Source organism: Xiphophorus maculatus, chromosome 22 (genome assembly GCF_002775205.1).
Source record: "Xiphophorus maculatus strain JP 163 A chromosome 22, X_maculatus-5.0-male, whole genome shotgun sequence".
NCBI classification, from domain to species: Eukaryota; Metazoa; Chordata; class Actinopteri; order Cyprinodontiformes; family Poeciliidae; genus Xiphophorus; species Xiphophorus maculatus.
In genome coordinates, this window is record NC_036464.1 from 1,142,746 (window position 1) to 1,167,719 (window position 24,974).

General features: G+C 38.1%; 1 protein-coding gene across 1 annotated transcript; it reads left to right on the plus strand.

Annotated features, from left to right (window-relative positions):
- Positions 1–6,762: 6,762 nt before the first annotated feature.
- spata48 (spermatogenesis associated 48) lies at positions 6,763–15,915 on the plus strand. Its single transcript, XM_023328014.1, has 8 exons — positions 6,763–7,094; positions 8,561–8,643; positions 9,279–9,364; positions 9,697–9,835; positions 10,657–10,724; positions 12,166–12,273; positions 12,387–12,455; positions 15,569–15,915. Exons 1-8 carry the CDS (start codon positions 6,809–6,811, stop codon positions 15,699–15,701), a joined length of 972 nt encoding a protein of 323 aa, XP_023183782.1. The 5' UTR covers positions 6,763–6,808; the 3' UTR covers positions 15,702–15,915.
- The last annotated feature ends 9,059 nt before the right edge of the window (positions 15,916–24,974 follow it).

The window sequence follows — 24,974 nt, forward strand, 5'->3', positions numbered from 1 at the left end:
CACTTCCTGTTAATCTTTCTTCTCTACTCAATGCTGAATGTGTGTGTTTATGAGAGTGGCTGAAATGAAAACTTTTGGTGGCATTCGATCAAAAATGTAATTGCTATCCCAACATACAGAGGATGAAAAGATGAGAGAGAAGAAAACCAGAGGGAGGAATGATCTCTGAAAAAACATACAGTGCAACATACAGAATCAAATAACTCTAACTGAGTTAAGTCCAACTCCACCTGTTGCTTCACTCGCTCTGCCTGCAGCTCATGCTAAATGAGTTAGCGATTAGCTGGATGTCTGCGCTCTTCACAGTTTGTCTGTTTTACCTGTTCAGATTCTTAGATATATCGGACCGGATTCTTCTGAGGTCTGAACCAGTCAGTCTGCTGCAGGTCAGCTACTCAGCAGGATTTTATTTAAATATTAACAGAAATGATCTTATAAACGGTTGTTTGGTTTTGGTTTAGAATCAGTTTAGGTGACCTGGACTAAAACACTAGCAAACATGCTCTGTTACATTTGATTGAAAGTGTTTCCATCCCTTTGTATCCAGAACTAAGGATCTAAATGCAGCGTCAGGCGATTAGTCTTCATATTTAAAAGTTATTTATGATAGCAAAAGTGATTTCTCAAAGGGAACAGAAACATTAAAGAGATAACACCAGGGAAAATCGACTATTTTGAGCTCAATCATGTTATAATCTTATTCCCTCATCAAAAATATACCTGGAGTTGCTTTTATTGCATGCATGCTATAGAAAATCTTTCATTCAACATCAGTATTTTTAACATATCAATACATGGATAAAACTGGATTGGTATTAAGAACTGATATTTATTTCCATCATTTTGCTGTTTGTTTCACAGGCTTGTGGGTAATTTAACTGAAGCAGAGAAGTATTTTAAGGCATCAAAATCATATATAAAAAATATAAAATATTGGTAAATATTGGTTATCGGCCACAACAGCAATAATTATATCAGGTATTGATATGGGCCCCAATTTTTGATCTTTTTTTATGGTGAGCAGGACTTCCTGTTGGGGTTTTTTGTACTTTTCCTTATAGTGTAGTCTGGATTTTTTTCTATCCAACAGAACAGGATCCTTTGTGCTCAATGCTTTATTTACTTCCTGTTTTAATGCTAACTGTTCTGAGGTTTTATATTTATATTACCCTTCTATCCTTCCTTCTTTCACCCCCTTCCTTCCAGAATGAATACTTCCTTCATTCTTCAGTTCCTTCAATTTTTCCCAGCATTCTTTCCTTCTCCTTCCCTTCTTTCTTACTTCATTCCTTCACTCTTTTTTCCCTATCTTCCTTCCTTAAGTTCTTCCTTCTGTCTCAATACTTCCTTCCTTCCTTCCTGTTGTGTAACCATTGTGTTGATGTTTTCTGTTGTGATTTTCTGCTTTGTTTCTCTTTCTTTTATAAATCTCCTCTCCCTCCCTCTTTCTTTCTCTCTGTCCTTCCTCCATCAGTGGGCCTTTCTTCCAGCTGAGCTGCCCAGTAATGGCTTCCAGTGCAGAGCAGCCATCTTTTCCAGGTTCTAGAAATCCAGTCCAAACCGCAAATCCAATTTAAATGTTCTCCTCTCCCTTTCATCCTGAATAATTCACAGTTTCTGGAAGGTCGCAGCATTTAACTGGCTGACTCGGCCATTTATTTCCAGTATCTCCCTCCAGATTGAAGCAGGTGTTAAATCCAAATCCACCCCTGATCTCCAGCTGAGTGCGCGCGCGCTGCAGTCAACATATTCATCACTGAAAGTGACATTGCGCCGTGCTGACTCCTCCCCTGGGGGAATGTTAACATTAAACATCACGCAGCCTCCTGGAAGCCCGCAGGGGGCGCTGCGGGGCGCGGCGTGTGAACACTTCCATATTAAAGGCATCATAAGGAGCAGATTTTTCTCCCCCGCCTCCCTCATGAAAAATGCACAGCGGCGGATTCATTACTCCGCTGAGCTAAGTGAGTGTGACAAGCGGGGAGCTGGAGCCACCGAGGGCAGCGAGGCAGCGCTGCACCGAGGCCCGGGGCCACTCTCCAGCTTCTTCTACGCTCTGCTTGGATTTTTCCAAATGGTTGAAGGTGCCACGCGCGGCAGGAGACCGAGCGCGTGCGGCCAGTCTTATGCACGCGCGCTCATTGGACAGTAATCAATTGTCCGTCTTTTACAGCGTGATGCGCGTGACCCCTGATCCGCACCTCGCGGCCTTTATGCTATTAATAAACTCTTCCGTTATCATCGTTTGACAAGACAAATGGACGGGGAGCTGGCAGCGCGCGCTTTACGTAATGAATGAAGCGCTGATGAGGCTCGTTGTTAAAACTTCAGTTATGATGAAATATGATTATTTCTGAGAGTCTTAAATAAATCTACTGGCCTTTTGTTTATTTAGTCACATTATCATCATAAACCTCAATGTGTTTTAATTAGTTTTATGATGTAGATCATTGTGAAATTTATATTTATTTTTATAAATAAAATTCTGAAAAGTGTGGCATGTTCTTGAATTCCCACTCAAGTCATAAAACGTTACAACTGCAGATGTTTTGTTTTCATTCTTTGTAAAACCAAGTTAGATTGGACAGAGCACATCTGTGATCAATTTGCCACATTTCCACAAATTCTGTATTGCATTGAAGTCTGGACTTTGACTAGGCCATATATGGTTTGATTCACAATGACCAAAAGTCACAAGATGATTTTTTTTTCTTTGTTCTTGTGTTGAGTAATTAGTTTTTGGGAAGTTTGGGCCACTGAAGGAAAACTGTTTTGTATTTTATTATCACTAATAAAACTTTTTAAACTTGTACCTCAGGTTGTATTTATCAAGTTAGAAACCTTGAACTTTTTACTTAAAAACACATTTTCAATATGCTTTTGGTTTTCTAGAACGATGTTATATAGTTTTACATGTATGAAAGGAGAGGGAAGTAAGAATCTTAAAAGTGTGGCATGCATTTGGGCTCAGCCACACCTGAATTAATACTTACATCAGGGATGTTTATTTTCATCACTCCACCAGCTGAGAACATCTGCATATGAGAGAATCTGTAAACATCAGTTTTCTTGTGTTACCACAGATTCGCAATTGGTTTTAACTCTGGACTTTGACTAGGCCATTCTAACACATGAAAATGTTTTAGTTTAAACCATCTCATTCTCAGGTTTTTTTTCAGTATTGTCCTCGATCTAGCTCCATTCATTTCCCCATTGACTCTGATCTACTTCCCTGTCTCCACTGAAAAACAGAATCCCCACAGCATGATGCAGCCACTTCCATATTTCACCGTGTTGAAGCTTAATTTTGGTCTAATCTGCCAGGAGTGCTGCTCTTCTAAAAGCCTTCTTTAAATAATCACTTTCTTCTTGACACTCTTCCATAATGTGCGTGATTCAGCCAACAACCTCTCCCCTCTGAGTTATGGATCTCTGCATTACCAAATTAGAGCCGGAAACATTCGGAAGGTGCTGCTTTTTGAATTCTCCATTTCAGTCTCTTAAATAGCCACTACATCACTTTTGCTGCAGCTCAGTTTTTCAAACCGATCCAACTCTTTGCGCTGTGACACCTTCCAGCAGAGGAACAGACCGCGGTATGGATACCAAACCCAGAACCGCTCAGATTCAGACGAACAGAACTGAATCTGATTCACAACTTGATCTGAGCTTTGTTGGTTCTCTGCAGCAGCAGCTGCAACAACAACGCCTCTCAGTATGGAGCAACAGTTTCTCTCAGATGAATTCAGCCTGTGCAAATTAGTGGCTGCTGCTGCTTTGCACCGTGGGCAAGATTTGAGATTTAAATAATTTCTGAGACGGTGGAGAAGTCTGGAGAAAGGCAGACAAGCTGACTAATAACACAGGGGAAAGTAACAAGGTCATAATGACTCCAGGAATGTCTGATCCTCTGCGAAAGGAAAAGAAAACAGTCAACTCTGACTTAGGCTTCTTTACAAAATGTAACAGAAGATGAGATTTAAAGCAGAACAGGAATACAATAAGATGAATGTAGAATTTGGAATAATGGACTTTAAACCCGTTGGACTTCTGGAGCCATTTTCATTAGAAGAATTTTCCTTAGACTTCTTATAAACTCCATCACTGAAGCAGATAATTGTTTAGTTTTTATTTGAAAAATGATTTAAAACAGGCTGCATTTGATCCCTGCTGCTCTGCTCTCTTGTGTGAAGTGTGTGTGTGTGTGTGTGTGTGTGTGTGTGGGTGTGTGTGTGTGTTTGGGTGAGGGGGGGCTTTGTGTGGGAGTTGTGGGCATATTCACAACTCAGTTATCAGAATAACTCTAATTAGGCTATTTTTACTCCCTCTTTTCAACAGCTCTTGGGTGTTTACATTTGCTAATGAAGGCTTGAGTTTAAAAAAAAGGGAAAAAAAATCGTCTATCAGCATGCATCACCATCATCGCCTCGGACACATTAACTTTAAAACAAACACCTCCCGAGAAGAACGGCACCAATCAGCCACACGCAGCGAGGGCTCACGCCTTTGTCCGCACCTATACGCTTAAACTGCATATTGACTCCGTTTCTACTAATTTCACACAACAAAAGCAGACTAATTAGTGGACAGTGAGGCATATAATATTTTTGTTTCCTTGCTTGGTTGACTGGAAGACGGCTCTTTCAAGCTCGCTCCGTCACCAGATTACTCCCTTTGTTTAAAAACTCTTTTTGCCTTCATGCAATTTACATATTTTCCATTTAGTACATTGAGGACTTTTACAAACAGCTCGTATTTGAAGTTGTTCTTTCAGCCAACAGCAGCTTGTTTGAAAACTCACTTTCCTATTTGTTTGGGGAGAAATCTGGAGTTGCTTAATCATTTTTATTTGAATAAAATTGATACCTGTGCACTGCATTGTAATGACTGAACAGCAGAGCAGCATGCACAGATTTAACCTCTGGCGTCATTCACCACACAGGCTTTAGTACGCCATCTAGTGGGCACGTGGAGAAACGGCAGACACCTTTTTAAATTTCCGGACAATAAAAAAACAAAAACAACCCCGAGGCAGGGTCAAACCTCCTGTTTATCATTTGCCACCAAAACACATTTTGGTGTCGCAGCTTTCTGTGGATAATAATTGCTCCTCACTCTCGCAACACATTTTCCTCACTATGATATATTAGTCGCTGCAGGTTGTGAAAACATAACAACTGCGGCAGAACAAACACACAAGATGTAGCAGAACTGATGGGCGACGTTAAACTATGTTAATGTACAAAACTTTATCAGTCTGACCTACTCAAAGATACATCTGATGGAGATGGTTCATAGCATGTTAGACTGTGGTTTTGTTTTGTTAATTAATTACACAAAAATCAATAAATACATTAATTCTAATAACACTAACATCCATTTCAAAATGGCTGATTAGACAAAGAAACAGAAACAAAACAGCAGAAGCAACAGGGAAGCTAGGAAAACTGAAAGAGAGGAGGAGGTAGCTGCGTTTCCGTCACAAATTTGAGCAAAACTTTGTCAATATTCACGTTGAAAAAACACAATTTTTGATTGAGGTCTTTGCATTAAGTAATAAACACAAATAAAAACAGTAAAATTCGTCTTTTTCCACACAATAACTTATTAAAGCACATGGCGCACCACGATCCTCCTACCACTTCCTACCGTCTTCTTCTTCGTGGTTTGCGCCAATGACAACATCCGGTTGTTGATCATGTGACTCGCGAGATGTTAAAAAAGGTTTTCCCTTGCAGTTTTGTGAAATAAACCAATTTTGATGCGGCAAAACTTTTGAAATAAAACCGTTGTCAAAATATCCGTGTTTCCATTGAGCGCATTTATTTTCTAAATGTCAAGTTGCGCAATTATATGTTCAATGAAACGCAGCTAGTCACAAAAGGAACAGAAGAGCTAATTAGAGGTGAATTGATACAGCTGGGAAAGACAAATGAGGAAACTAAACAGATGGGCAGAATGAGGCGAAAGCAAAAGGAACATAAGAGAAAAACCTGAAGGTGATAGTAACAGGAAACAACACAAATGATAATAAATGATAAAATTAGAATAAATTAAATATAATTGGCCATGACTGAACCAGTATGATGGAACTGACAGGAAGAGGCCTTTTCTGACATACAGTACATGAAATTGTCAGTATGGAGAGAAACTTATTGATTATAAAATCTATCAAAACGAGAATAACAAAGTGTGCCATGCAAGTGAAGATTATTACTCAACCAAATTGGACCAGATTGATCAGCAAAACATTTATTGTCTTTTTTTGTGTCTTTTTTGTTTCGTTCTTCCAGGTCAGACGTCACACATTTTTCTGTTACTTTAGAGAAATGAAATAGATTATTTTTACTACATCGTCTTTTAATCATCAGAGATATTGCAGTTGCAGATAAAACTATCTAGAAGTGGTTACTTCTTCAAAGTTTTCCATGTTATCTTTCTGCCGAAAAATGACATTTCTATTTCAGAGTTATGGTCATTGTGAAAGCTTAGCAAGTTTCTTGATTAGCAAGATAAAATAATAACATTTTGATCATCAGAGCATAGAAAGATCATATAGATATACTGAATGTCCTGCATATTGCAGAGAAAAGATGGTATTTAGTATGGAAGAAGGGTTTAGTGTTGGTTTGACTAAATGTGAGTCCATTTAAAGTATTTTCTAGGTAACAGAAGAAAGACTCGATCTGAGGTGTTTGTATGCGTCGCATGTGCAGCAGCATCTTCACGGCCTCTCCGCATGTCATTTGATCAGAGCAGAAAACAACAACGGTTTCCAGGCAACGACTGAAACAAAACATCCTGTAGCATGGCTGCAGCTTCGGACCCCTTCACGTCTCTTCCCACAGAAATAAAAGTGATCAACAGGCTGAGCTCTGGTCAGTGCAGAGCAGGAAGGAGGGATGAGCCGGGAACTGGACGTGTGACCTCTCAGAAGCCCGTTGCTCTGGCTCCGTTTAGAGACGATGTCCCCCTGCTGGACCCCTGCAGCGGCCATCTGAGCGCAGGAGCCAGAGTGCAGCTTGGGATCCAAAGCCGGACAGAATTCATAGAGCCGTTCAGAAAAAGGCCTCAAACAACTCCCAGCCTTTCAGGTTAGTGCTGACCTAACCAGTGGAGTACAAGCACTTTGTTACTTTACTTAGGTACATCTCTGCTTTACTAAAGTAGATTTAATTGTGGGGACTTTCTACTCCACTGCATTTCTATAAAGTTGCGTTACATTCACATAATATCACAGGTCTCGTTAATTGAATATTTTTCATCTTTAATGTGTTTTTTAAAAGGTGATAGAAATATCTAACGGCCATCTGTCATTTTGACAGATTACACACTTGGTGCAGACGCTCAGACATTTTCAGCTTTTCGCACAGAAAATATTGCAACATCAAAAATAACTTTTGGGTTCAAGTTTTGAAAAAGGTGTCAGGAAAATTGAAATATTATTCATGATCCATTGATCCATTAACAAGCTGAATGTATTGTATTTGACAAACTGGAGTTGAAACGTCAGTGGAAATGATCCTGTGTTAGGTGTGTTTAATGTTCATTTCTCTGCACATAACTTTCACTGGAATGTGCCTTCTGCAGTTAAAATAACACATTTTAATTTGCTTTGAATAAAAACTTTAAAGGTATAATCATTCATCTTTTTTATTTGAGTTAATGGGATTTAACTTTGCAGGTAATCCCTGAAATCCATGTGTAAAAAGATGGATTATCTGCAGCATTGATCGTTAAAATGGCACAAGACTACTGATATATTAAAGAAAATATACAAACAGTTAATGATATTCTAAATAATTTAAGTAGGGAATATATTCAAGAAATACATTTACTTTAAGTATTTTTTAAAAGCATGTAGTTATATTCAAGTAAAAATATTAGAGTTGTACTTTTTATTTATTTGAACTTTTGCTTAAGTACAGAGTTTGAGTATTTTCTCCAACTCCAGGAGGATCACCATGATGCAGCAACTAAGACTGAGTGGTGAAATAATTTAAATGAAGGAGCAAAGGCTTTAGATATCTGCTGTAAAGTAATGAAGGATTTATTATCAGTAGTTAGTAGTTTAGTGAAGTGATTCACCGTTGCTTCAAGCCTTCTAAAAGTTGTAGAAAATAAGAAATACAAATTTTCTTTCTTTTGTAAGAACTTTTTAAAATCTAAAATCCACACTAACAAGAGATTATTAATGCAAAGTAGAACTACAGAGTGGGAATGCAAATGAAATGGTATAGAGACGCATAATTGGGCTGAAAAAGCAACAATCCACTGACTCCGTTAGCATTCACCTGTAATCATAGCCATTAGAGCTAATGGCTGCTTCACTGTCAGAATTTAAAACAGCAGCAAACAACAAAAACAAGACTTCAGGGCGATTTTAGTTTCTATTTATTAAATCTTAGAATAAAAACACAACTATAGGTTACATTTTAAAATCTTGTATAATTTGGTGAGACGTGGTCCCTGATTTTAAGCATCTCTTTCATAGGTAATCTGAGCTCAGTCTATGATCATAATTCACGCTTTGTTGCTGAAACTTGAACGCTGTTGTCAGTCCAAGGTTCAGCCGTTCCCACTCAGTCACAGAGGACAGCAGCAACGCTCAGCAGCCTCCCTGGAAAACACGCTGGGCATCTGGTGAGCAACGACCAAACTCTGAAATGTGTTTTTGTTGTCAGATGGAGAAACTGAATAATCCACAGTTAAAAATGTTCATTAACTCCTGACATTCAGCCTCTTTTTCACACCTTGCAATTTATTTATTTATTTATTTACTGCAATATTGAAGTAATCACTTGTGTTTTATAGCAGGAGTGAAGTATTATCCATTAAACATCGTCAGCCAGGTGTTGACTTTGATAACATTATCCTGTTTTATGATTTTATGTTGAATATTATAACTGAAGTTACCAGGAGAAAAATCTGTAGATCACTGACTAGAAAAGTAATGGATGGATGCATGGATGGATGGATGGATGGATGGATGGATGGACGGATGGACGGATGGACGGATGGATGGATGGATGGATGGATGGATGGACGGATGGATGGAGGGATGGATGGATGGATGGATGGATGGATGGATGGATGGATGGATGGATGGACGGATGGATGGGTGGATGACCTGTCGGATGGATGGATGGATAGATGGATGGATGAATGAATGAATGACCATCATCCTCGTCGTTCCTCTCTACTGTTTTGTGAACAGACTGAACCTGTCTCTCTGAACCTCTGGTGATCTTCCTCCACTAAACTTTCTTCTCCATCAGACCTCCTCCTCTTCGTTGGCCCGCAGCTCGTGGAGTGATGACTCAGCGGTGCTCCGACGCTACATTTACACTTCTTCCACTCAGAGGTCAGGAAACAGCGACATCTAATAATAAAACCAAACAAAGCTCCCCTCCCACACGCGCCCTTATGTAAAGCCTGCAGAGTGTCATTCTGCCTTTGGAGTAATCCAGAGTGAATAGGTTAAATCCTGCGCTCTGGTGATGTCATCAGCAAACCTTGTGGCCTCTGTTCACGTTAAGAGCTGTGCAGAGAAACCATGCAGATGAAATGTTCCCTTTCTCCAGGCCTGGAGCAGAATCAGATCATCACCCAGGCTGCCTTACTGAGATTATGCAATGAAAGACGACCAATGGAGTGGAAATAAACCCAAACCGTTACCCAGAACTGTCCTTACAGGAGCTATGAGGAGGTGAACTGGGGTATGAAGTTCCCCAGATCCCTAAATGCAGCTGGAGCGACCCTGGAGCGCCGGGCCGACCCTGTGAGCGAGCAGACCTCATCACGCCGCTACAGCAGCAGGCCTCAGCTGTGGCAGGTGAGCTCTGTCCTGACTGATATCACATCTAAACCATTTCTCCATTTTTACTTCACTCCTTTCTCTTAAAGGGCCGGAACACTGAAAAACTAAATATCTGGTGCTCTGTAATTAGCCTGAGGCTATTTAATGGAAATAATCTAGTTTACACTGCAAAACACACAATCTACCAAGTGTCTTTGGTCAAGTTTCAAGTGCAAATGTCTTTGTACACTTGAATTAAAACAAAACAAACTTACAAATATTTTTAGCAAGATATGGGAGTTCTTTTAAAGTAAATAATTCCTTTAATATTGATTTAAAAAGTAGTAACTCCATTGGCAGATTATTTTACTTGTCTTTTAAAAGAAGTCTTCTTTTGAGTTTGTTAGTGAAACTATTACTTTTTTCAATCAATATTAAAGGAATTGTTTACGTAAAACTACATTCTATTTTCCTAAAAAGTTTTCTGATAAGTCAGTTTTATATTTTTTCAAGTGTACTAAGACACACAAGAAACTAAACCAAAAATACTCATATTTGGTGAATTTACAGTGTAATTACAGTGAGGGAGAATATATATTTGTTATTTTGTATTTATATATAAAAAAAAAGACAAAAATAATTTTTCTAAACTGTTCAAAACTACAAAATATTGATGTAGAAAATAAAAGTTGACCTAATCTGGCCCCAATTTTTCAAAACAGCATTTTAAAGACATTTTAAGCAAATCAGCACCTGTGTTTATTTTCATTCTTCTAAATCAGTGGTTTATATGTCAAAGTAAGATGTTTCTGCAGTCAGATGCTGCTTTCAGATTGATTGTTGCTGTGTGGTTCCAGTCTGCAGGCGCTGAGTGGAACAGGCGACAGCTTCGACGCAGGAACGACCCCAGGAAACCCATTTCATTGTACGCTTTCAGTTCTTGGTGGAGTCTTCATTTCAATCAGAAATCCAACAGAAGTGTTTTTGTTTACAGATATGCAAGATCAGGTCAAATCCCTTCATTTATGTGAGTTTTGGGGATTACTATTAGGGCTGAAAACGGGGAGAACCAGGTAAATTTCTGCTGCCTTCACTGACTTTAAGAGGAAAAGTAGCAGCCAGGTGCTGCTAATCAATGCCCAAGATCTTAGTGAAGCAAAGATCTGTTACTACCCACTTCCAGACGGTTTGAAATCCATCTTTTCACAGAATATTTACAAGATGCTGTTCTTTCCAAAAGTCCATGTTGGATTCTTTGTGCTTCAGTTAATGGCAGGAAAATTAGAAAAAGTCTGAATAAGTAAGATTTGTTTGGAACAATTGAAGGAAAAATTTCTGTAATGAATCTTTACAGAAAAAAATAACAATGGACTTACGATTGTAAAGTTACATCTTGATGAATAAAACGATTTCTGCAAACATATTTTAAATAACAGAAGAGATGTTTGATTATAATGCACAGAGTATATTTGGAGAAAACCAAATACGGTTTTGTTCAAAAAACTAAATCCAACATGGTGGTGGAGATGCTATGGGCTTGTTTTGCTGTTACTGAACGTGCTTAGCTTAAGTCAAGAATGAATTCCTCTTTACACCAAAGTATTGTAGAGTCAAATCTGGTCTAAAATGTGTTATACATAGAACATTGACTCCAAATAAAGCAGCAGATCTATAAGATCTGAACAAGAGAAGAATCAAGTGTGACTGTGGACCAGTCAAAGTTCAGATCTCAATCTGGCTGAAAAGCTTAAGAGAGCTATGAAGGTACTATAGTGTCTGACCACCTTCACTTCCATTGGAGGTAATCCCATTGGATTTGAAATCCAGCAGGTTTGAATCCTGTTCATAACGCCAAGTTTTTCTGGCGTATTTGCCAGTGTTTGTCTTCGCGGTGCTGGTGTGGTGATGCTTTAGGAGTAAAAACTCTGCAAGCAGAACTTCAGCTGAACTGTGAAGAAATTATGTCAATTTGCAGTTCAAGTCGCCGGAAAACCAAATCCTGAGACAATATTGGTCCAATCATAGAAAATTCCCTGTTGATCTCTGGACAACGTCTCTAAAAGGATTCTTGGAAACATCTCAATACCATAAAGCATTTCCCAACATATGTATCTCACATAGTTATTATCACATGCATACTTTCCACTTTAGGTCCTTTTCAGCTTCCAGTTCTGACTATCTCCTGTTGTCCATACACTCCCTTGTTTGTTCAGACTCAACGTTTTCCACTTTTGCTTAAAATGTTTGGCAAGTAAACAAAAACTCCCCTGTGAGGTCAGACACTACAACACCAACCTTAGAGACTAAAAATCCACCTGAAAATGAGGGTTATGAATGAATGTAAGTCATGTCTCTTGTCTTTACAGCGGAACGATTGGCTCAGAGAACATGGACGACATTGACAACATGGAGGCAGATTTCCAGCCTCTAACTGTGAAGAGGAGCATCACACCGTCGTACACACTGACAGCGCAGTGAGACAAAAGCTGCGTCCAAAAACCTGTTCTTGTGCTATTATTTATTTAGCTTGTTGGTCGTACAGAAATACCCAGAAACCTGTAAGAGTTCATTTCTGTTTCTGTGCCAGTCGGACCACAATGCCAGGCTTCACAGGTGTCCATGCTCCCCCTGCTGCTGAGGAGGCCTCCGTCTCTGGGTGAGCAGCACTCTTTATTATTATTACAAATCAGTGGCAGCAAAAAGATCCTGGATTCAAATCCTGACCTGGTACTCCGGCTTCCTCCCACAGTCCAAAAACATGAAGGTTAACTGAATTCAGTGGTGTCAAATCTTTCACCACTGAAGGTCAAAACTGTCCTGTTGAAAGTTCTCAGTAGCAACAAAATGTATGTTTTTCTTTTATTAAAATTGCAAAAACTATTTGATGTTTTGTGCTTCACCTGCAGGCTTGGCTGATTAAAAAAAACAACAATGAAGAAAGAGCAAACAGTATAATTTTTTTGGATTTATTTTAAAAAATGTTAAGATTGTAAATAAATCCATATTTATTTATGTGTGGATATAGACCACACGTTTTATTCCACGAAGTTAAAACAAACATCTGCTCTTCAGTAAAAATCCCTGGATGTTTCTAGTCCCATTTAATACTAAAGACGATTAATGATAAATACTTTTATGTTACACCTTAGAGTTTCCATTTTAAAAATACTCCATTTTGTTAGTATCTTTTGTAAAACCTCAGTTTAAAAAAATAAATTAAAAAAATAAAACTCCCTAACATATTTGATGTGTGCCTGCTTCAACCGCCTGAGCTGGAAAACCAACAAAAATTCAACATTGGACGGATGGACGATCACAAACCTCCACTAGAGGGCGACATGAGGTCACACAGCTGGCTCAACGGACCTGCTCTCATTTTATTGACATTAAAAAGAAAACTTAACTCACCTCTAACATTTTCAGAAATTAATTAACAAAATAATAATTATGAGATTATTATTATTATTATTATTATTATTATTATTATTATTATTATTATTATTATTATTATTATTATTATTATTATTATTATTATTATTATTATTATTATTATTGTCGTGACTATTTGTCCAAACTCAAATAGTCACCTGATGCACCGTGGATTCTGGCTTATGCTGTCCAAAACGATCAAAACAGTCAAAAAAGTTCTTTGTTGCTTTATTCCACAGTTCAGGCAAAACAAGTTATAAGCTGATGACTGATTGATTGGATAGACTAGAAAAAAACCTTATGACCATCCAGGTGCATAATGCCTAAAACCTAAATATTTATACTGTCCCAAACTGAAATTAATTAACTAATTATGTGAATTACTAACCAAAGAACTTATTTTAAATAACAAATTACACAAAAATTCTAATTATAAATCAACTAGAATATAAGCAAATAAAAATAAACTAAATAATCTAAATTCTAAGATTTTACTGAAAAATAGCTCCTACAATTATTATTATTATTATTATTATTAGTAGTAGTAGTATTTATATTTTGAGGGAAACAGGAAGGAAAAACAATATTCTGGATGCATGTGCTTCACAATCACTGCATTAATAGATCGCAAAATAAAGTAAAAAAACAAAATAATAATAAGAAGAAAGTCAGTCAAAAATAGATCAGAAAGTAAAAGACATTTGGTCAAATCAACAAGACAAAAAACACTAAAAAAGGCATTAGCTTTTGTCAATTATTCCTGTTTTTAGTATAGCTTCATGACTTAAGAACCATAAAATATTAGTCTTATTTTGCATTATTGCCATATTATTTAGTATTTCTATCTTTCTGTTTTGGTGCCTGTTAATAAAGTGACTTTATTTACAGCTATATAAGAATCTGCATCTGAATCTGTCTGTATTTTATTCATTAATTTGACTTTTATCAGACCAGCTGAGTTACTGAGAAGAAATTCTTATTTACGTCAACATTATTTAAAAATGCTAAGAAGAATGAGGCTTAAAAAACAAAGGAAGAAGATAAACAGGTTGGATACTCGGAGTTAAAAAAAATGAAAACTTCTCCAAAAATCAGTAAAAAAATTCATATACAATTAAAATAAGGTATTTTATATCAGGAAAACCTTTTTTACATGACGACAGACATCAAACATCTGCAGAGCGAAAAAAAAAGAAAGAAAAGTGTCGTTCCCCTCTGGGAGAGCTGGCTGTCTGTTGAGGAGGTGGAAACCTGTTTCCTAGCTGGGCCCCAGTTTAACAAACTTTACTGGCTTTTGGAGCAGGCATCTCCAGATGGCTGAATCCAGAGCAGCTCGTGGTAACGGTGGTTTTTCACAACCCAGATCCATTTTCCTGGTGCCTGACACCCTCTCAGATCTGTTTCCTCTGCTGATTAGGCTGGCCTCCCAGCGTTTTCCCCAGCAGAGAGAAACACAGGCTCTTGGATTGATTAACGGTCTGCAGCAACGGGCGGACGCTCCCTGGGATTTCTGTCTCTAGTTCGATTGAAACCAAAATAATTTGTTTTTTAAATATGATCTTGAACTCTATTTTTGTTGTATTTCTACTTTTTTTTTTTTAGTCATTTTCTGTTTTGACAAATTGACAGTATTCCTTTATTTTGAATTTGGGGGAAATTCACAGCATAATGCTGCCACTGTGCAGTAGGTTTTACTTTTGTCTGAATTTCCTACATCCGTCTCAAACTCATTTTCATTCTCAGCCGAATCAAGATCTACACCTATTAACTAATGGCTAAAATGTAAATAAATAGCTATTCCTCCGTTCGATGAGCTCCTATTAAACATAAATAAAGTTAAATATATTTTCACCTTTGTGTAATCTCGTGTTATAGATAAACTGTTGATTTGATTGATAAAATACAATATTTAAAAATGACTGTAATCTTGAGTTTAGAGGACCACATAAAAACTTCTGGAGGCCGGATTTGGCCCACGGACCCTCAGTTTGACACATATGCGCTACATCAGTGATGTTAAAAAGTTTTAACTCATGGCGGGCCACAAAAGTATTAAATTAAAAATGAAATAATGTGTTTATTGTGATCTTTTATTATTTCCTGCTAAACAATAAAAAGCATTTTAATAAAATCTGTTCGTCTTTACAGAGCCAGAACATAAAGTGGACTTTGGATTGTTGCCTTATTAAAAGAAAAATAGATTTTTGGGTAAAAAAGTTTTACAGGTTGAATTTTCACTAGTTCTGATTTGTGGTCAAGAGCCGAACAAAATCATTTCAAGGGCCATAAATGGCCCCTAAGCCACACTTTGGACACTACATGCTTCCTATGTTTCCACAGATGGACCCGAGGACATGAGCGTGCGGCGCCGCTGTCCAGGATGGTGACCTCTGTGACCCCCTGTAACCCCTACCTGAGCGCCCGGCTTCCTGCCTGGAGAGGCCTCAACCCCGTGAAGATGAGAAAGTTCTGAAGCGTCATCTTCCTCTTTATGTCGTCCAATCAGTTTGTGTGAATAGAACGTCAGAAACTGATCCGGAGTCAGTGGGAGAATAATAAGTTTCTCCATTATCATAATTTCCCTGATTTAGATGAGTGGTTTTCTAACTCTGGGTGCCGAGCGTTTGCATTGTCCTTGTATACATTTGCTCTCTTACAGACGCACTCAGTCGTTAAGTGTGTGTGTGGTTCGGGGGGGGGGGGGGGGGTAAATGGATGGCAGTAAATTGTTTTCAATCCACCATCTTTGTGTTTGAAGCAGCAGCAGCAGGTTTGGTGCTGCTGCTGCAGTTTGTGGTGCGATCATCTTCTTCTGTTGCTGCTGCTGCTGCTGCTGCTGCAGCCGCCAGCAGTCACATCATTCTGAGGCAAACATATTGTGTAGAGATTATTATGAAGTTCCTGCCAGCTATATCTTTATGTCTGTGGTTTGAGCAGCTTCGCGCTTACACAGGAAATAGGAATGAGCTGGTTTTCCTGTTTCTCTTCATCTATAGTTTGTTTAGATTTGCACTTGGAGGGATTTCTACGCCAACATGCTGCTGATTTGGTGACGGCTGGGAGACTCAGCTCACATTTACCACACTATTTGTTTTGGGGGAATGGGAACAAAACCGGGCAGTTTCATACTGAGGGGTTAATAACTTTAAGCTTCTTGTCCTTGATTCTCAATTATGGTTGAGAGTTCGGAGCGGTTCACACTTTAGCCACAATACAACCTGCTGGCACCGTTCATTAAACCTCACTAGTGTCACCAAGCTTCAGCTGAGCCTGATCTGCAGGCTGCGCTGGCCGCACGTGGAACTGCAGCGCTCCGCCAACATTCAGCCATTCACTTTCATTCCCAGGGAACGTTTCCACTTTCTGTCACTTTTACAACCACAACAGGATTTTATGCCACAAACCAGGACAAGGTGGAAGAAAACTACAATATAATGAAAGTATTTGTATTCAGTGAAGCTACAGATTGGATGGAGAGCATCTGAGAAAGAGGTTCGGACTTTGACTAGGCCCTTCTAATGAATGAACCTGCTTCCAGGAGATAGTCTTCCAGGACAGTCTTGTGAATAAATCTATCTGAATTCCCATCTGCTGAAGAAAAGCATCCACACAGCATGATGCTGCCTCCACCTTGTTTCATAAACAATGTTTTCCATATGGATTCCTGCCACTCCGACATGGCATCCATTTTAAGGATCTCTGCAGGTGATGTGGGACCACCATCATCCATGAATATCTAAAATTCATAAATACTTCAGACTCATAGCTATTTTAACAGTTCAAACGTTAAATATACTTTAATATGGATTAATACGCACAGAGGAAACGGTCTTAGCAGAAGCAGAGCAGGGAAACTGATGGTTATTTTAGTAATCGATTGAGCTGTTGATTATTCTCATGATTAATCGGGTAGAGAAATTGGGACATTCTGCTGATTTCTTATTTAACCACTTAAGCATTTTCTGTAAAATATATAAAAAAAATGCAAATAAACAAATAATCCTTTTTTTAAATACAAAAATAAACATTTTAATGCTTAAAATGCAGTGACAGAGAATTTTTAATGAATTGGAACTGAGCAAATATAAAAATATACCAGTTGATAAATTTAGGGTAAAACATATTTACAGACAAAGAGGCTTCTTTATACTGTATATATATATATATATATATATATACAGTACAGACCAAAAGTTTGGACACACCTTCTCATTGAATTCAATTAGAAAGTGTGTCCAAACTTTTGGTCTGTACTGTACTGTATATATATATACAACATCACACTGATCAAAGTCAAAGAGCATCACTTGTTTCAGGATCTGTGATGCTGACGGCCTTTATGCCAAAACATTTCAACTTAAAACGATGGTTTGAAAATCTAAAACTAAAGTACAACCTCTTTCAGTTTTAAGGTTTTGCACAGTAGAACATAATAAAAACGATCCTGGGTTGTATACTTATTTAAATTAAACCTCAAGTGTGAGAAAACTGATTTCACACGTATCAGAGCACACACCCCTGGGGCGGTGGAGGGATGAAGCACAGCGGTGGAGGGGTGATGATCTGGGCCCGTTAGCAGCCACTGATGGAACCGTGAGCTCCACTGAATGCTGGACCTTCTGGAGTCAGATGTGAGGCAACGCCTGCAGACAAGAGCAGCAGAGATCAAGTCAAGACCAGGAAACAAGCTCAACAGAAAAACACAGACTGTAACATCCACTCATTTTACCCTCGTTTAGCTAAATAAAACTTGTTTAAGGCTGTTAATATTATATAATCTTTTGAAAAAAGGACTGCTTAAAACTTTTAATAAATATCTATCATAGAAAATGTGTTTTTGCTTTTAAAGAACCATCATTTTATTCATAATTTTAGGTTTTAAAACTAAGAGAAATGCAATTTTTTGCAACAGAGCAGATGGAGACAGTTTCTGCTATGGGATGTTGATATTTGTGAAAATGCTACAAAACAAATCCTGTGAAGTTTATATATTTACACACAATATTTTAATGCAGTGAGCACGTGAAATTGAAGTCAAAATTATTGTTTGAGCTTTTGATGCTAATTGCGAAAAAGGACATAGTTTCTTTTCTAGATATATAGAGCAATTATTCCATAAAAATCTGAATAAGTGCCAAAACCTGCGACTCTTATTATATCTTAGCTGAAATACATGAGTTGGTTCTTCATTACTTTTGCCAAAGAAAGGTTCTGAGCACCACAACAGCTGAAGCTGATTCTGGTTCTGATCAACAGGACAGTTTCCAATAAACTCATGATTCTGGATTAGCTCAACAAAATCCAACAACTTGTTGATTCAGTGTGAATTTAATCGGGAAAAACTGGAGGAACTTCCTGTTTTTAGCTTCATTCATATTTCCCATCAATTCTGCTTCCTGTTCCTGCTGAAGAAACTCACTCCCCAGAGCATGATGCTGCCACTGCCACGTTTTAATTTGGAGGCTAAACACATCTTTTCCCCCTTCATGGCTCATTTAAAAATGACTTTTTTCCTTCAACACCTCCATAAATGATAATTCTCCCACCCGAGCTGCTGATCTCTGCAGCTCCTCCAGATTCCCGCCCCACTTTGTGTTGGACTGACACAGAAATTCCCAGTAAATTACAATGAATATCGTGTCAGAACATTAAAAAAACAAAAAACAATCACATATGCGGTCGTTGTGTCAGTCTTGATTCAAACGCAGCAAAGTCTGTAACCTTCTCACTGATATCATAACTCTATTTGTGAAGAAGACACCTCATCTTCCTCCTCCTCCTCATCTTCCTCTTCAGATTTTCCAGCCTGTGGTCTGAATCACATCAGTGGCTTCTTTTCAAAACAGGCTCACAATCATCATGATTGATTCAGCTGCTATCCTCCAGGATCTCTCAATGCCTGCCTGGGCTGGAGATTAATTTCCTTTTCCTCGTCTTAATTTTTACCCATAAAAAGGCTAAATGTCAAGCATGCCTGCCTCCTTCTAGTGACACGTCTATTCCAGCAGATAATTACCATAAGGAAATTGATGCTTTAGTGTGCAGAGGGGAATTTAATTTACTCCGACATCCTCACAGCATAATGCATTCCTAAAGAAAGAGACTTTTTCACTTTGCAATTGACTTTTTAGATAAATTGGACTATTTAATGTGATTATCAGTGTTGAACGTCTTTGACTTATTAAGGTGTTGAAACCAATTAAGGGTTACATGCTGCCTGTGCTTCCAAATGCGAGATGGTGAATACTGTTTAAAGATCCATGAAATAAGAACCATCCAAGATCCTTTTGTTCGCTAGTCGACCGTCACCGCTACCTGATGATGTTTTGAGACCTGCAAGCTGCTGGTATTAATTACAGCAACATGCTTTCCATGAGTTCAACCTGAGGAAACACGGAGTTTAGCGCACTTTGATTGCATCTGATGTAAAAACGTGACCTGAAAAACATACGGAGATCAAATCCTAGGCAGCCGAAGAGCAAAAAGCGTCAATAATGGAGACACTTTTCCAAATATTTGCTGAGTCATGCTTCTCTTCTGCTGTATTTTTCACACCTCTTCATGCTGGAGTGAGAAACAGGTGACCCCTGTGAAGCTTTGAGGAAGTGTTGCTGCAATCCCTGTTCTGGCCGTGAAGACATGGCGGACCACAGGCTGCTCCTGCCCAAAGTTCCTCCTTTTGTAACCAACCGCTTCAATGTTGTGCTTCTCCAGAGATAAGGGCAGCCTCCCATGAAAGGTGACTCAGCAGCCGAGCTCACACAGCTTCTCCTGAGATAAGAGCGCAGCCGGGGGCCAGAGGACAGTGGGATTGTGGGAAAAAAAACAGTCACAACTGGAGAAAAGTGTGAAACTGCTGCTTGTTTTGCAACGCCTTAAGCTGAGGATGTAACTGGAAGCGTCAGGCTCTAATTTAATCATTAGAGACGTTACAGCACTTTGCAAAAGTATTAACACCCCTTAAAGTTTTCCAACTTTTGTCACGTAGCATCCATCTACTGCATAACTGTAAATTAAATCCAGCACAACCAACCACCTTCAAATATCATCTAATTGGTAAATAAAGTACCTACGTGTGTAATTTATGACTGGGACTTTAATGTGCTAATTTTGATTAATATATTGCATAAAAATTTTATTTGCTTTCCTTTTCAAAATCTCGAGCCAGAACCTTTGTATTCAGACGTTTCTGGTACGTCTGTAAATCTGACGCACAAGCAACATCAGTCCAGTGATGGACTGGAGACACTTAAAGAGTATTAATGTGTTCAAGTTGTGCTAATAGGAGTTAGCCATTTAGCACAAATAGCATCTCAATGCTAAACACGTAGCAGCAGCACCGACATCCTCAATGTCCACAAGCCACACTTCTAAAAAAGTTCCATGAATGATCAGGAGATCCTGAGAAACTGAAAAGCTGAATGAATAGAACAACATTTTGCACCAATCTGACAGTTTAATAACCTAAATAACATACTAAAAACAACAAATATCTTTGTTTTTGAGCTCATATGTCTGTTTATTCAGTAATTTAGCAGCAAAGAGAGTTTTTGAATTAAAAATGTTGCTTATTTTGTCGATATATGGTTTTCAATTAAAATGTGATTACTTCGAATTAATTAATTACAGACCCAGCAGGTAAATCATTTAATTGCAAGAGAGCCAGAAAAAAGCCCATTTGGACGTTGTCATCTTGGAGCCACAGTAAACGTGGCTGAGATTGAACTTTCTGACCTACAAGCACAAAAACAGCACATGGTGGTGGCAGCATTATGATGTGGGGATTTGAACAATGACCTTCAACATCAAGCTGGAACAACAACATCCCAGCATATCCATGTGTTAGAACGACCTTGACCTAATTATTGCTGCGATCCAGTGGAAATCGATGCCACAGACACTCTTCATCCAATCTCAAACTAGTTATAGCTGCTGCAAAGAATTGACTCAAGAATTCTAGATACAAATGCCTGCCGCATCTTTCAAGTTTATATTTGCAAGGAAAGAAAACATAAAAATTAGGTCTTTTTTCTTTTAACTTCACAGTTACACAATGTTTTGTGTTGCTCCATCAGGAATGTGAATACTTATAAAGAACATTGGGGGGAAAGTCCATTAGATGGTCATAGAAAATGAAAAGAAATATTTAGAAATGATGTTTTGGCTAAAACACAAATCAATGGATGAAGAAAACATTCTTTGCTCTAAAGTCTCATTCTCAGCTTTCAGAGCTGCATGGCAGGTGGAGGTGGTCGCGTTTGCAGACAGGAAGATTGTTTTAAATAATCAACTCTGATGCAAAAGGTGGAATGCCTGCAGTAACGTCGAGCTGTAGAAGTCAGTGAGACGGTGCTGGTTTCAAGAAGCCTCTGCAGAAAACCAGAGGGAAAACCACATGTCAGAAAATTAATGCATATCAGCCTGAAGATCAACTGCAGGACTGAGCTGAAGGGACGCACTGCTGCGGACGCAACAAATTAAAGGACAGACTGATTATTATGGACATTTTGGGAACTGGAAAACCTGGTTTACATTTGAATCTGCTATAAAGGTGAAAAACATTAATCTTTCAGTTATTTAGTGCAGAAGGGAAATTAATGCATTATATAGATTTATTTTACACAGACTGATGAATTTTTAGGATATATTTGTGTTGAGTTTATGGCTGAAGGTTCACGAAACCCCAAAGTGCAAATGATCAGATTAGCGCAATTACATAAAACTAATAAAAAAACATTTTAAAAAAGGAAAGTTTTGTTTTGGCCTCTGCAATTATAGGGGCTTCTGTCAACAAATGTCCTGCAGACAGTCAGGCTGCATCTACCTCATATTCAATAAACTAGAAAATACGTTTTAATTAAGTCTAAAAATAGTTTTTTAATTGGTCTGATGTAATGTTCTAATTTTAAATGTGATTCTTTTTTATTAGCTGTTAGCAGAAATGAATCTCGATGAAGAAAAATAACTGTGTTAAGACCAGGAGCGATTCTAGGATCTGACCTTTAGGGGTGCTGAGCCCCCAGCAGGGGTAAAAGCCATAAGAAGATATTCGTTGGTGCATTTTTCTAAACTTCACTGCTTATTTACATACATTCACATAAGAAATTAAATAGCTTTGTCCAACTAAAACTGTTAACAACTTCATACAGGTCTGGAAAAATATAAAAGCCCACTGCACTGAACCCCAATGAAAACCTCTTGGTTATTCCACCAAATATTGATTTCTGAACTCTTCCTGAGTTAAAACATTAGTTTTGTTGTTTCTAAATGAATATAAACTTGTTTTCTTTGCATTATTTGATGTCTGAAAGCGCCACATCTTTTATTGTTATTTTGACCTTTTCTCATTTTCTGAAAATAATTACAAAGTTTTTGCTTGGAATTTCAGAAACATGTTGTCAGTAGTTCAACAGTCTTCATTTTACTTAAACAATTATTTATTTGTTTACTTGCGCTAATAAAAAGTAAAATCGGAGGGCTGATCATTTTTTCCAGAGCTGTATATACATATGAAACAGAATCAGACGACATCATGCCTCCCATCATCTGCTAACATTAATGAGACACAAGCAGCTGCAGTGACACAGTCCTATTGTGGTCTGAACCCAGAAATTAAAATAAAATCTACTCAAAACTATGCATTTCATTTGAAGAACATTTTATTAAATTCATAGGATTAATAAATATGAAAACAGTTTATTATCAAGGTAGAAGGTCAGATTAATGACCAGTTCTCACTAGTCCTTAACCTGAACTTTATTTGAAAATCATATTTAGAAATTGCATTACAATTATTTTTATCTGAACGTTATGTAGCTGTTGGCCTTTTTTCTTTAAACAATGGTAAACATTTTGAGTCAGAGTTTTACTGTTCAGTTCACAGTTCATGCAGTTGGCCTGTCATAGTTTCAAGACTAAACACTTTTTTCTTTGCAAAGAAACAGCCTGACCCAAACATTCTGTGCTGTTTTTTAGTTTTACATTATTTAAGTGACTCCAGAGAAGTTTGGGAAATTAACAACACAACAGTCACTAATCAAACTTCAAAGAAGATCAAAAAGAGTAATTAACAAGGCTAAGTATCAGACTAACCCATTATTTATCCAAATATTTTGCACACATACGACATTTGTACTGAACAACTAAAAAATAATATTCAAATAAATAAAGCCAATGCTGTACACAATTTCCAATCATAAATATCACAAAAATAATTATAAATTAAGTACTGCATTGGCCATTGCAAAAATTGCTAAGCATAATATTTTGCATTACAAGTTGCCGTCTGAATAAAGCTGCTGATGATACAAATCTGGCCCCTTATAGCTGGTTAAAAAAACATCTATATAATGGTCTCTACTGGTTTTTAGAGGCTGGTTCTAGACCACATTTACCACAGGGGACATTGTAGTCAGTGTGTTTTATGGGGACATGTAAAAAAGAATTACACAAAAAGCATAGCAGTGTGGGATGTTACATATATACATATATTAAGTCAATGAAGAGCCACTTGAGTCTCCAGAGACTCAGGTTGCAGGTGGAAAATGTGATCCTATCTAGGGCTGTCATAAACCAATATTTTAGTAACTGAGTAATCCATTGATTATTCTTACGATTAATCGAGTAATCGGATACAAAAAATCAAACAGCAGCACACTGCGCCACGACGGACACTATTTTGTCCATCGATGGACACATTGTCCATCCTCACTGACATTGTTCAGCCTGGAATGAGCGTCTTCCTCCTCACATCTGTATTTTTGCCAGTTTTTGCTTTTAAGGACGGTGGAGTATCAGGTGGTAATTTAAAAAGACGCGGGTTGATAGCAGCTCGCCGGGCTGCGTAGAGTCTCTAGGCGACCGTGACGGCAGCGTCGGTCTGTAGCGTTCTGGGGTCCTGTTGAGCTCCGTCACGACAATTTAGCTGACCTTAATATTTCCTGTGTTTTATTTTGGTCGTTATTGTTACATTTAGTGTTGATATGTGTGTGATGGGCGTGTCTATCGGACAATTATGTATCGGTTCGATATGAGACGTGATATTTAACGGTATTTTACGGAGGGGTAGTAATCCTATTCAGGGGTGCTGAGGTACAGTTTTAGGGGTGCTAAAGCTAAAGCACCCCTAAAACAGGGCTAGAATCGCCACTGGTTAAGACATCTGTCTTTGTCTAATTAACCTATATAATGTGCTTCACTTAAATAAATAAACTTTTTAATAATATTCTAATTGATTGAATGGGTCTGTATGTCAAGGAAAAGTTTAGTGGAAGGATAAAGTGTGGTAGAAAAGGTTAACGACTGCAGGCTGGAGAGGATTGTGAAGTAAAATTAGTTTTCCGGTCAGAGGCACAGAATCCAAATTCCAGATCTGATTCCAGATCTGGAGTGCCATGTCCACTGGTGGTTGTGGTCCAACACAGCCATCTACCAGAACATTTTAGCCCACTTCCTGCTTCCTTCAGCTGAAAAACATTACAAAGATGCAGATTTCATTTTCCAGCAGGATCTGGTACCGACCCACAATACCAAAGGTACCAAAAGCTGGATCCCGGCATGTGAAAACTTTTCATGGAACCTCAATTTGAGATTTTCATCAGCTTACCAACTATTATCAGATAGAACAGCTAAAATACTGAAATCTGATCCAGATCAACTATATTCTGATTTACTGGGAAGCTCCTAGAATGTAAAACGGGGCCTGAACTCTAAAAAGGTCATGGAGGGACAGTAATGGATGAAATAT